The sequence below is a fragment of the Heterocephalus glaber genome, unplaced genomic scaffold (assembly GCF_053883595.1).
Source record: "Heterocephalus glaber isolate CG9 unplaced genomic scaffold, H.glaber_assembly_v1.0 deba00001600, whole genome shotgun sequence".
NCBI lineage: Eukaryota > Metazoa > Chordata > Mammalia > Rodentia > Bathyergidae > Heterocephalus > Heterocephalus glaber.
In genome coordinates this window covers 20,415,788-20,428,435 of record NW_028258372.1, presented here as the reverse complement: position 1 = coordinate 20,428,435, position 12,648 = coordinate 20,415,788, and the positions used below count along the sequence as shown (strand labels likewise).

The following is a 12,648-nucleotide window of genomic DNA, read 5'->3' as shown; positions in this document are numbered from 1 at the left end:
CAAAACTGGCTTTGCAATTCTGTCTTAATTTATAATTAAGTGTGCTTGAATTATTGTGAGAAGGGAGCATTATCAAATGCAACTTTACTTAAACCTTTAATTTGAGATTTACATTTGAGATTGACAAAATATTTTATTTTGATAGTTTGTCATAGCTATGCATATTGCCTTTAATAACTTTCACAACTTGGAAGACTCATTCCTCATAATTTTGCTCAGTACCCTTCCCTTAAGCTGTTTGACCCATGCTCATCAGTTTTATATTGAGGTCATCACAAGTTGTAAGTGGAAGGACATGGACTTTGCATTCAGCCTAATGTTCAAATAACCTGGCTTGGGCCATTTAAAATCCATGTAGTCTTGGGCAGGCTGTATAACCTGTATAAACTTCAGTCTTCTTATTTGTAACATTCTTAAAAAGAGAGAGATAAAAATTATATACTGTCCTGGTTAAGAGCATGGGCTCTAAATCCAACCTGCCTAGATTCCTGGTTTTGCCTTATTATTTATGCGATTTTCAACAAGTTATTTAATTCATTTGTGCTTTAGTTCTTCACATGTAAAATAGGGATAATAGTACTATGTACCATACAGAGTTGTTGTGAAGATAAAGTGACTTGTTATCTGTGATATAGTTAGAAAAAATCTTAGCACATAGTAAGTACTCAGTAAGTGTTTGCTGCTTGTTTCAGTGTGTGATTAGTTGAACATGTGACATTCTCCCAGGTTTGGGAGAAACTGGTATCTTCATTGTGCACTGCAGGCTACTGTGGTGGTCCTTCTTTAAGTCTGGAGACAGTACAATGTGGTAGTGAAGATCATAGGAATTGCTTTTTCTTTTTTTCTCACCTCACTATGTTCATCAGCCTCAGCCTCCCAAAGTATCTGGGAGTACAGGTGCCCAGCTGTAACATTTCAAAATTAGCCAGGTGTGATGACATACACTTATAATCCCAGCACTGGGGAGGCTGAGGCAAGAGGATTGCTGCAAGTTTGAGGCCAGCCTGGGCCACATAGTGAGTTCAAATCCAGCCTGCCCTACAAATCAAGAGCTTGTCTCAAAAACAAACAAACAAAACAAAACAACAAAAAAATAATAAAAATCTGAGTTTCAATCACCATTTTGCTTCTTAATATTTGTACTTCCAAATCTGTACAAGAGAATAATGAAATCTATCCCGTAGAGTGTTCAGCTTAAATAATTTATATAAAACTTTTAACAAAATGCCTCACACATAAGTGTCAACTGATATTATTAGTGTTTGGTATTCTTTTTTTTCCCATTAAGTTTATTAGTACATTTTAGGTATAAAATACAGTTACATTCATCATTGGGATCTTGTACCTTTACATGAGTATCTTGGTTCTTATTTTTTTCCCCTTCCCCTGCCCTCCCTTCACCCCCTCCACCCTTCCCTATTTGCAAAGACTTTGTTTCCATTTCTTTCCTTTTCTCATATTTTTGCTTTTCCCTTCTTTCCTCTCCCCTACCCCTCCCACTTCCCCTGCTCCTTTAGACCTTTCTTCCTATTACACAATATCAATTATACATTTTTTAAATTACAGTATCCAGATCTAGGAGACATTACCACAGATTTTACAGAATTTAAAAGGATATAGAAAGCATATTTCAAAAATCTGTTTTGAAATAAATTTGACAACTTCTAAGAAGTACCTAGGAAGACAAATTAATGAAACTAACTCTGGAGGAAATATAAAATTTGCATAGCACCTATTAAAGAAAGTATATTCCTAGCTTGAAAACCTACCTATATGACAGCAACAGGTTCATATACATTTTAACTGATTAATTATATCAAACATTTAAAGCAGAAAAAAGAAGGAACACGTCTCCCCACATTTTAGGAAATGAACATTGTGCTAATCCTAAAACTGGATAAAGATAATAGAAGAAAAAAGTGTGAACATAGATAGAAATTTGTTTAACAAAACAAACTATTAGAAGTCAGATCTGGCAGTATGTAGAAAGTGGTTTTGTTATAGGGATGGCAGTGTTGGTTCAGTATTGGAAGATCCACCCCCAAAAGTCATCATTTTAACAGAGGAAAGGAAAAAGCTGTATGATCCTGTCACTAGTTGCAGAAAAAGTATTGGACTAAATTCTACAGCTGTTCATGGTAAAAACTATCAGGAGACTAGAAGTAGAACAGAACCTTCTTAACAGATCAAAGACATGTACTCCATACTTCCAGCAAAAACACCTTATATGAATGGCGAAGATACAATGCTTTCTCCCTAAGGTGGGCAACAAGGGGAGAAATGCCTACTCTTCATCTGTCCATTAAACTTTGAAACATAGGCCCAAACCAAAATAGTCTGGCAATAAAATGACACAATTAGGATAGGATTGGCACGGCAGAAGCAAAATCTTTATATGTAGAGGAAATGATCATCTACAGAGAAAATACTAAGAAATCTCTAGGAGCCCCTAGAACTTGTATTTGAATTTAGCAGGATTAGAAAACACAAGGTATATATAAAAATTCAGGTCTGTGTATACTTGCTATAAATGAAGAATTGGATATTGAAATTTAAAAGTTATGTAGGAGTACAAAGGACCTAGAAAAGTAAAAGAAAAAGAATAAAAAACAGTGTTGGAAGACATTTAGTACCTAATTTTAAGACTTCCTCTAAAGTTACAGTAATCAAGGCAGTGTTGGGTAAGGAAAGACATATAGATCATTGGAATAAAATGGAGAATCTACAAATAGAACTACACGTATATGGTCCACTGAGTTTTGAAAGATTATTTAACATTAACATTTTATAGAATAAACCCAATTCAAAAGCAGAGGAAAAGAGTGTTTTCAGCAAATGGCACTAGAACACCTGGTATCTGTATATAAAAAATTAACCTCAACCCTTTATTTCCATATGTAAAAATAACTTGAACGGATCTATGAACCTAAATATGAAAGACTAAAACTATAAAACTTTAAGAAGAAATTATAAGGGAAAATGTTTATGAATTTAGGGTAGGCAAGAACTTCCTAAGATACAAAAAACATGATGTATAAAAGAAAAAAATTGATAAATGAGATTCCATCAAAATTTAGAACTTTAAATGACATCATTAAAATGAAAAGTAGTCCTTAAACAGACCATATTTACAATGCATATAACCTATGACCAGAATAGACAAAGAACTCTTACAGCTCATTAATACACAACCCAATTAAAAAGGAGACACAAGATGATAAATAGCCAGTACAGCATAAGAAAAGGTGTTCAACACTAGAATCAGAAAAATACTAATCAGTACAATAACAAGATTGAATTATACACTCCTTAGGGAGATTAAGTTAAAAGTTTTAAAAGCCTTGTCATGACCTTTTCTTTTTGTTGGATTCTCTCCGTTGTGTTTAATTTGTCACGCCCAACAAATTCATTCTGCTGGGCTTCCTGGGGTTATGATCCTCATTGTCTTTTCCTAGGATATTGTCTAAAATTTTTTGGAGTGCTGGTTTGGTATTCATGAAGTTCCTAAGGTGCTCTGTGTCATGAAAGTATCTTATTTCTCCATCAATTTTGAAAGATAGTTTTGCAGGGGACATCAGTCTGGGTTGGAGGCTGTTGTCCTTTAGGGCTTGAAATACATCACTCCAAGCTCTTCTTGCCTTGAGGGTTTGTATTGAGAAGTGTGCTGTGATTCTGATGGGCTTTCCTTTGTATGTGATTTGTTTCTTTTCTCTCACTGCTTGTAGAACTTTGTTCTTCTGTTGGGTTTCTGAAATCCTAACAATTATATGCCTATGTGTAGATTTTTTTTGATCAAGGCTAGTTGTAGTCCTATATGCCTCACTTATCTGTATGTCAAGTTCTTTTCCCCTGTGTGGGAAGTTTTCTGCCATCACTTCTGTAAAGAGTTTTTTTTATGTCATCTACACTCTCTCCTGTTTCTTCATTGACTCCAATCAGTCTTATGTTATTCTTCTTTCCATCGTCTAGCAGCTGCTGGATTGATTTCTCATGTTCCCTTACAATTTTAAAGCAATTTTTCTTTTCCTGGTCACTAATTGCAATCTTATCTTCTATATCTGAAATTCTGTCCTCACATTGGTTCATTCTACTGTGTAGACTTTTGGTGGAGTTTTTAATCTCCTGAAAATCTGTTTGCATCTGTTTTATGAATTCCATTTGTTTCCTATGTTGGGATTCCATCATGTGCCTCAAATCCTCTGTTTTTTTATCTGTGTCCTCTCTAGATTTATTAATCATGTCTTGCACTATGGGCACAATCTTTGCTGTTATCTGAGAAATTATTTCTGATTTCATTTTTTCCTGATCCTCTTTTGTTGCCAGTTCAGGGAGTCCAGGTGGTTGAGTATCAGATTGTTCCATCTCGTTTCCCTTTGGGGTTGCTATAGGTGATCTGGAAGTTCTTTTTGAGGCTTGTTTACGTGTCTTCTCATTTCCACAGGAGTGCACAGCTCACCTCCTCTGCCCTGGGAGTGGTGGAATGGCGGCCGGGGAGCCTCCCAGTGTTTGGTATTCTTATCCCAAAAATGTAGCCATCATTGCTGTCAGATTTTCCCTGTAGTGCTACAAAATGTGGTAACTGAAAATAAACCAAGTACAAAGAATTATTTAATAAGTTCTCTTTCATCTGTACTCCTGTCTTGTTTCCTGCCTCCTCAGAGACATTGTTATTGGTTGATCCTTCTCTTTCTTGAATCTTTTTCTCCTTTATACAAAAAAAGATGAAATTTATATTATAAAACTAACCATTTTAAAGTGAACAATTTTAAAAAGTGAGCAATTCAATGACAGTACATTTACAATATTGTGCACCTCTATTAAGCACTTGTACCACCCTGAAATAAAACTCTGTACCCTTCCACTTTTTTCCCAGCCCCTAACAACCACCAGTCTTAGTGGTTAAACCTTAGATTTAACTATTCTGGATGTTTCGTACAAATGAAATCATACAATATGTTAACTTTCACATCTGGCTTCTTTCACCTAGCATGTTTTGAAGGTTCGTCCTCATATATCAGTACAGTACTTCATTTTTTATGGCTGAGTAGTGTTCCATTGCATGTATATTTATCCATTTATTTCTCCACTCCACTCATTGGTTGATGGATTATTTGTTTTTACCTTTTATTTATTTATTTGGAGTGCTGGGAATTGAACTCAGGATCTCCCATATGCTAGGCAAGTGCTTTACACTAAGCTACAATCCCAGTCCATTTTCTAGTAGTGATTAAGAATATTCATGTACATGTTGGAATTTGTTTCACTACCTGTTTTCAGTTCTTTTAAGTATATACCTAAGAGTGGAATTACTGGACCATATGGTGATTCTATGTTTAACTTTATGAGGAACTACTAAACTGCCACTGGGGCCAAGCCATTTACATTGTCACCTGCAGTGTATCATGTTCTAATTTCTCCAGTCTTCACCACATTAGTTATTAACTTTTTTTTTTTTGGTACTGGGGATCGAACTTGGGTCCTTGTGCTTGTGCAGCAGGCACCAAAACCACTGAGCTAAATCCCCACCCCGTTATTAACTTTTTTATTATAGTCTTAGTGAATGGAAACTGCTATCTCCTTTTGATTTTAATTTCCATAATGATCAATAATTTTTGTTGTTGTTTTTGTTGTTATTGTTTTGAGACAGGTCTCACTTTGTAGTTCAGACTAGCCCTGAACTCACTGTGTAGCCCAGGTGGGCCTCAAACTCACAGTGATCCTACTGTCTCAGCCTCCCAGGTGCTGGGATTACAGACATGTGCCACACTCCCAGCTTGATCAGTGATTTTGATCATCTTTTCATGTGCTTGTTGGCCATTTGTGTATCTTCTTTAGAGAAGTGACTATTTAAGTCATATGCTCATTTTTAACTGAGTTGTCCTCACGTTCCTTGTTGATCATAAGAGTTCGTTAAACACTCTGGATACTATACTCCTGTTAGATGTGTACTTTGCAAAAATTTTCTCCCATTCCATAGACTCTTTTCACTTTCTTTATATTACCCTTTGGCACAAAAGTTTTTAATTGTGAGGAAGTCTCATTTATGTATTTTTTCTTGTTAGTCATGTTTTCAGTGTCATACCTAAGAATTCTTTGCCAAACCGAGGGTCATGAAAATTTATCTTTCTGTTTTCTTCTAGATTTTTATGGCTTTAGCTTTTATACTCGGTCATTAATACATTTTGAGTTAATTTTTATACTTAGTGTGAGGTTAGGGTTCAACTTCATTCTTCTCCATGTAGATATTCATTTGTCCTAACACCATTTGTTAAAGAGACTGTTCTTACCCCCTACTGAATGGTTTAACATACAATTCACGACTTCTGACACATACCTTATACCCAATACTGAATAGCTATAAAATTATTGATTATAAAGAAAATTTTATTTCATCATTCCCTTAATTGACACAAGTGACACTTTGATCATGTAATGAGTAAATATTGTATAGGTAGGTCTTTTGGGAAAATTGTGTGTTCAATAAGTATCTGAGTAAAATGTCATGTTTCAGTTTAGCCTATTATGGAAGGTGTACTACTTTCTTTTTTTCTTTCTAGGTAAAGGATTTGTCTTCAGGCACACTTCTTCAGCAGCATGATGATTTGGATTTGGCTTTGGATAGTTGTTACAGTGGAGATACAGTAGTTATTTTTCCAGGAGAATATCAATCTGCAAATCTTGCTTTACTGACTGATGACATCATTATAAAGGGTTAGCAGGCTATCTTTGTAATTTTTTCCAGCAATATATACTCAGCTTGTGTATTATAAGCATAGCTAATGAAATTATTAGAAATTAGAATTTTATATTTCACAAAAATTCCTATGTACCTTTCACAGATAATATCTGTGAATATTTTCTTTCCCCCGCTTTTTTTTTGAAATGGATCTTGCTATGTTACATAGGCTAGTCTTGAACTGTTGGGCTCAGGCAACTCTCCTGCCTCAGCCTCCTGAGTGGCTGGGACTGAAAGTATACACCACCATGCCCAGCTGATCATCATATTTTCTACAGCTCCATATATATTTTTACCAAAACTTTTTTTCTTATCTATCTTCACTGCTCTTGATACCACTTAAGTTAAAGAAGAATCATATGGAGGACTACATTAAAATATACTCAGAATTTTCTCAAAAGGCTAATTCACAAAATAAAAAACAAAAATAGAGGGGCTGAGGATTTAGCTCAGTGGCACTGCGCCTCCCTCTCAAGCGCAAGATCCTGAGTTCAATCCCCAGGACCAAAAAAAAAAAGGAAAAAGAAAAATTTACTAAATTACTTGTTGACTAAAAATCTACCTATCAATTGAAAATTCAAGCAAAATTTTACTATATTGTGGTGATCATAAAGAGTACTTTGCTGAACTACATCTGTAATAAGAATACATATAATTTAAACATTTGTATCCTGCTTGAGTTTAAATTTAAATAACTGCTTTGACTATTCTAGAGCAAAATTATTGGTATTATTATATTAATCTAAGTTAAGAGTCTCTGCTAGTCTTTTTTATTAATGGTAATTGCAGTTGTTAAATCAGGTTAAGGTATGGTATTTTTTTGTATCTCAGACATTTTGTACATGACTGCTGATTATAAGACATAGAGAAATATTTAGTGGAATAAGTATGTCGAATAAATACTACAGGTACATTTAGATTGATTATAAACTTGGATTTTTTCATCATGACATTGAGATAAGGACAAAAAATTAGATTATAGTTAAATATTTACTTAGTTCACAATGAAACAGTTGTTAAATTTATATATGTATATATAGTTAAAACATATATAAAGTATATAATATATAGTTAAAAGTATGTGAAAGGAAAAACATAGTACTAACAAGTATTATTGAATAACTAAAGGGCTTTAAAATTTGGGATTACTGATTTGTGTTTTTATCCCTATGCATCAGGAGTTGGAAAGAGAGAGGAAATTATGATTACTTCTGAACCTTCTCATGACAGTTTTGTGGTATCCAAAGCTGACAAAGTGAAACTAATGAATCTATCTTTGATACAACAAGGGACAGTTGATGGTATTGTAGTGGTAGAGTCTGGTCACATGACTCTAGAAAACTGTGTATTAAAATGTGAAGGAACAGGAGTATGTGTACTTACAGGGGCTACTTTGACAATTACAGACAGTGAAATAACTGGCGCCCAGGTATTTCATTCTATAAAAACTATGACTTTCCATGACTATAGATAACAATCTTGAGAGATCTTAGCATAGAAAGGATAACAATATCTTTGAATGGAACTATACTTCAACTTAGAAACTGGTAGAATTGAGAAAGTAAAGATCAGGAACCTGACCTTAAGATAAAGGAACAAGTTAAGAGAATTTAAAGTGTTTAAATTATCCATCTTTTAAAAAAAATAAAACTGGGCTCGTACCTGTAAAATGGGCCAGTGTGCTATGGGATGTGGGCCACCTTTTCCTGGCCCCCTCAAGAGAAGCATAAATGTTGCCAGTTTCAGGAAATAAGTGCCTCTCTCTTGTGAGGGCTTGTACTCTATTTCTTTGAGTGTGTACTTTTTTACTTATTTAATTTTTTTTGGTACCGGGGATCGAAGTCAGGTCCTTGCGTTTGCACAGCAGGCGGCGAAACCACTGAGCTAAATCCCCAGCCCCTGAGTGTGTACTTTTAAATTTTTGTCTAATAAATCCCTTTATGCCTATTAAAAAAAAAACTGGTAGAAATCAACAGAGTGTCATTAAACTGGAAGAGAGAACTAACTGCCTTAGTATCCAAACTAAGAAATTAGCTTTAAGTGTGATTTTTTAAAAATTAGATATCACTGCCTATAAATCAGATCACAAGTCCATATTTAATGGTTTATTTTTAAAGAAATAAGTACTTACAAGCTATCTGACATTGCTTGTAAGGTATTGTGATTAGTTCTGACAGCCTTTGAATAACTGGAACATAGAAAATTCTAATCTTCAGATGGCAATTACAAAGATCATTAAAAAGAACTAGAAAACAGAATGAGGAAGATTTTTTAAAAGTGGTAGAAAAACAAGCACTTTTTAGAATGACTTTTTCTTAATCCGCACTAAAATGGGAAAATATTGTAGCAGCATTATTGGGGGAGTCTAGTGGTTATGAATTTATATAGCCACTAAAACAATTGCTTGAGTTTTTAGCCTCTTTTCTATAGATCTCATTTGGGTGGGAGAGTCAGGTAATGGACTATCTGACCATAACCTTCTTTCTGTGGCTAATTGTCTAAAACAAACATTTAATTTTCAGCTTTTTTTTTTTTTTTTAAAACCAGAGATTGAATTCAGGACCTTGTACTTGCCAGGCAGGCGCAGAGCCACTGAGCTACATCCCTAGCCCTAATTTTCAGCATTTTAAAATGTAATCTCTACAGTAAATTCTGGCATACATTGTCATGTATTTCCATGTAATTTAGTGTTTAGATTGCCAGTACAGAATTACAGTTTTTGGGCTGGAAATATAGCTCAGTATAAAAGCACCTGTCTAGCATGTATGAGGCCCTGGGTTCAATCTCCAGTGCTGCAAAAAATAAATAATTACAACTTTCAAGTATAAACAATATTTTAGAGCATGATTTGGGTGTTTCATAAATTTTTTACCTTTAATTTACAGGGTGCTGGTGTTGAACTGTATCCTGGGAGTATAGCCATTTTAGAAAGGAATGAAATTCATCACTGTAATAACCTCAGAACCAGTGACAGTTCAAAAAGCAGCTTGGGTGGAGTTAATATCAAGGTATCATTTTTTTTTACCCTCCTCTGGTGCTGGGGATCAAACTCAGGACCTTGCGCTTGCCAGGCAGGCATGGCGCCACTGAGCTAAATCCCCAGCCCCCATCAAGATATCATTTTAGTTTTTAATATAAAAGTTGTTAAAATTTTAAATAATTATTAGGTACTAAAACTAATGTTTTAGTATTAAAATGTAGTCTAAATGTTATTGATTTGGAAAAGAAAAACAATATAAGGTAACAAAACATGATTAAATGATGGCTGATGGGAAACAAATTTAGTACTATAATTTAATAATTTCAACTTGAACTCTTAGCAAGTAACTTTGAATATGACAAAGTAGACTGGGTTTGCTTTTATAAAAATAGTTTGTATTATTCACTGATTGGATCTATAATGCCTTTGTTTTGGTTTTTGTTTTACGGGACCGGGGATCAAACTCAGAACCTTGTGCTTGCCAGGCAGCCGCTGCGGCACCACTGAGCTACCTCCCTGGCCCATCTATAATGCCTTTTGAGAGTAAAACAGAGAATAAATACTGAACACTTCAACTCCTTCAGAGTTGTATAAGTGATCTAAGCAAAATAATGAAAACATGAATAGCAGTGATTTGTAGTCAAAATGTCTTCCCAGTCTTTTCTATTTCTATAAACCCTATCTTCCTAGGTCCCTCTCTGGGCTTTGTGGTTAATAGGTTTTATACTGATAGTTTTCCCTAGATTTCTAATTCTTTTATTATCAATACACATTTTGTCTCCTCAGATTTTAAATTACTTAAGAGTACCCCTTATCTGAAATGCTTGGGACCAGAAGTGTTTCAGATTTGAGTTTTTGGATTTTTGAATATTCATATGTATATAATAAGATATCTTGGGGATAGGACCCAAGTATAAAGATGAAATTCCAGGCAGGGGATTTAGCTCAGTGGTTTTGCCACCTTCTTTGTAAGCACAAAGACCTGAGTTCCATCCCGGTACCAAAAACAAACAAACAAACAAAAGATGAAATTCCTTAATGTTTCATATGCATTTTCTACATACAGCCTAAAGGTAATTTTATACAGTATTTTAAGTAATTTTGTGCATGAAAAAAATGTTGCATGGTAAGGAATTTTCCACTTGTGTCATTTCAGCACTCAGAATTTTAGATTCTAGAGCATTTTGGATTAGAGATGTTCAACTTGTACTAGAAAACCTCCCCACCCCACCCTGCAGCATGAATTTAGATGCTAAATCAGATAATCGGCTAAAAATACTGAGGGCATGAGGGCAGTTTTATTAAATGTTTTTTCTTTCTCTTATTTATTTATATTTTTTGAAACAGGGTCTGCCCTTGAACTATGTAGCCAGACAGGCCTCAAACTTACAGTGTTCCTCTTGCCCCAGCCTCCTGAGTGCTGGGATTTTAAGCTGTAAACATTTTTTTCTGTTCTTAAGTATTTTTAAATTCTTTTAGTGTTTCTTACATGTTAGCATGCATCAGAACCACTCTTGAGAGACAAACCCTGGTTTCCAGTACAAGTCTGGGGGGATATCTAAGGACTTGTCGGACTTGTTATAGGAACTTGTCAGGTGCTGCTGATACTGCTGACCAGTGCTTTAAGAACCATATCTGGCTTGCTGCCTGCCCTGCAAGCGCAAGGACCCGAGTTCAATCCCCGGTACCAAAAAAAAAAAAAGAACCATATCTGGCTAACTCAGTGAGCCCTGGCAGTAGCACTAGAATCACCTGCTATTTTCTTAGAACCTGCAGAATTTTGAGCCTTACTTTGTACGAAATCAGAATCTGATTTTAAGCAAGATCTCCAAGTGACTTACATATAAAGTTTAATAAGGGTTATAAACTTTTATAAATGTTTGTAAAACCTGACAGGATCTCTCCCTTACCGTTTTTCCTCATCTCCTTCCATTCTTTCTCTTATACATTACATTCAAGCCACACTACTTTTTTGTGTTTCCAGAAATTATTAACTTTTTTCTGGCTGTTACTCCTACTTGAAATACCCTTTCTGTAGCTGCCTAAGTAATGAATAACCACCTCATTATTTACATATGAATATAATTGTCCCTCTTCAAAAAAGCCATTATGTAAAGAACACTCTTAAGTGGCAACCTCTCCCCAACTCCACCCAGCCATGCTATATTGCACTGACCTATTTTATTTTTTCCATGTCACACATTCTCTGCAATTATTTGTTTTCATGTTTTATCATGTTCTATTAGAGGTCACCTTCATATGCTGTTGCTGTATCCCCATTTAGAATCAGTTATTTTATCAAAACCAAAAAAAAATGTTGAAATTTTATTTAATATTTTTTCATTCCTTCATTTAATATATCCTCATTAAACATTTGTATTTACTATCAATGGGAAGAAACCACATTTGTTCAAAACTAGTCTTGTTGTTTTAAAGAAATTTGTTAACCCAAGAGTAAGTTCTGGAATAATTTTATATGTTTATACAAATTCTTTATCAGAATTATTGAAAACTAAATTTCCTTAAATAATTTAACAGGCTCTTCCAGCACCGAAATTGAAGATGACTAATAACCACATTTACAGCAACAATGGCTATGGAGTAAGCATTCTTCAACCAACTGAACAGTTTTTTATTGTAGCAGAAGAAGCTCTCAACGAAGGGGCTGCTTCAGGAGATAAGATAGATGATAAAATGATCTGCAAAATAATGCAAAACCTGAATCTGGAAATGAATAATAATAAAATAGAAGGAAATTTAAAGGGGGATATCAGAATAGGCACTAGTTAAAGCATCTGGATAAATGTTAAAGTTTTATACTTCAGAAATTTAATAAATAATTCTTATATCCCACAGATATGGTAATTTTAATTAAGTTTAAAGCTTATTAAAATATTAAAACATTAAATGCTTTCATTATTTGCTTTAACAT

At 34.4% G+C, this 12,648-nt stretch overlaps 1 protein-coding gene across 1 annotated transcript in view; it reads left to right on the top strand.

Moving 5' to 3' along the window:
- The window catches only part of Shcbp1l (SHC binding and spindle associated 1 like), a 38,773-nt gene extending 26,149 nt beyond the window's left edge, over positions 1 to 12,624 (top strand). The window contains exons 7-10 of the mRNA XM_004862835.3: positions 6,558 to 6,711; positions 7,915 to 8,165; positions 9,622 to 9,744; positions 12,255 to 12,624. Coding sequence (XP_004862892.2) covers positions 6,558 to 6,711; positions 7,915 to 8,165; positions 9,622 to 9,744; positions 12,255 to 12,506 — 780 coding nt within the window. The 3' untranslated portion in view covers positions 12,507 to 12,624. The remainder of the gene's footprint in view (positions 1 to 6,557; positions 6,712 to 7,914; positions 8,166 to 9,621; positions 9,745 to 12,254) is intronic.
- Positions 12,625 to 12,648: the final 24 nt, after the last annotated feature.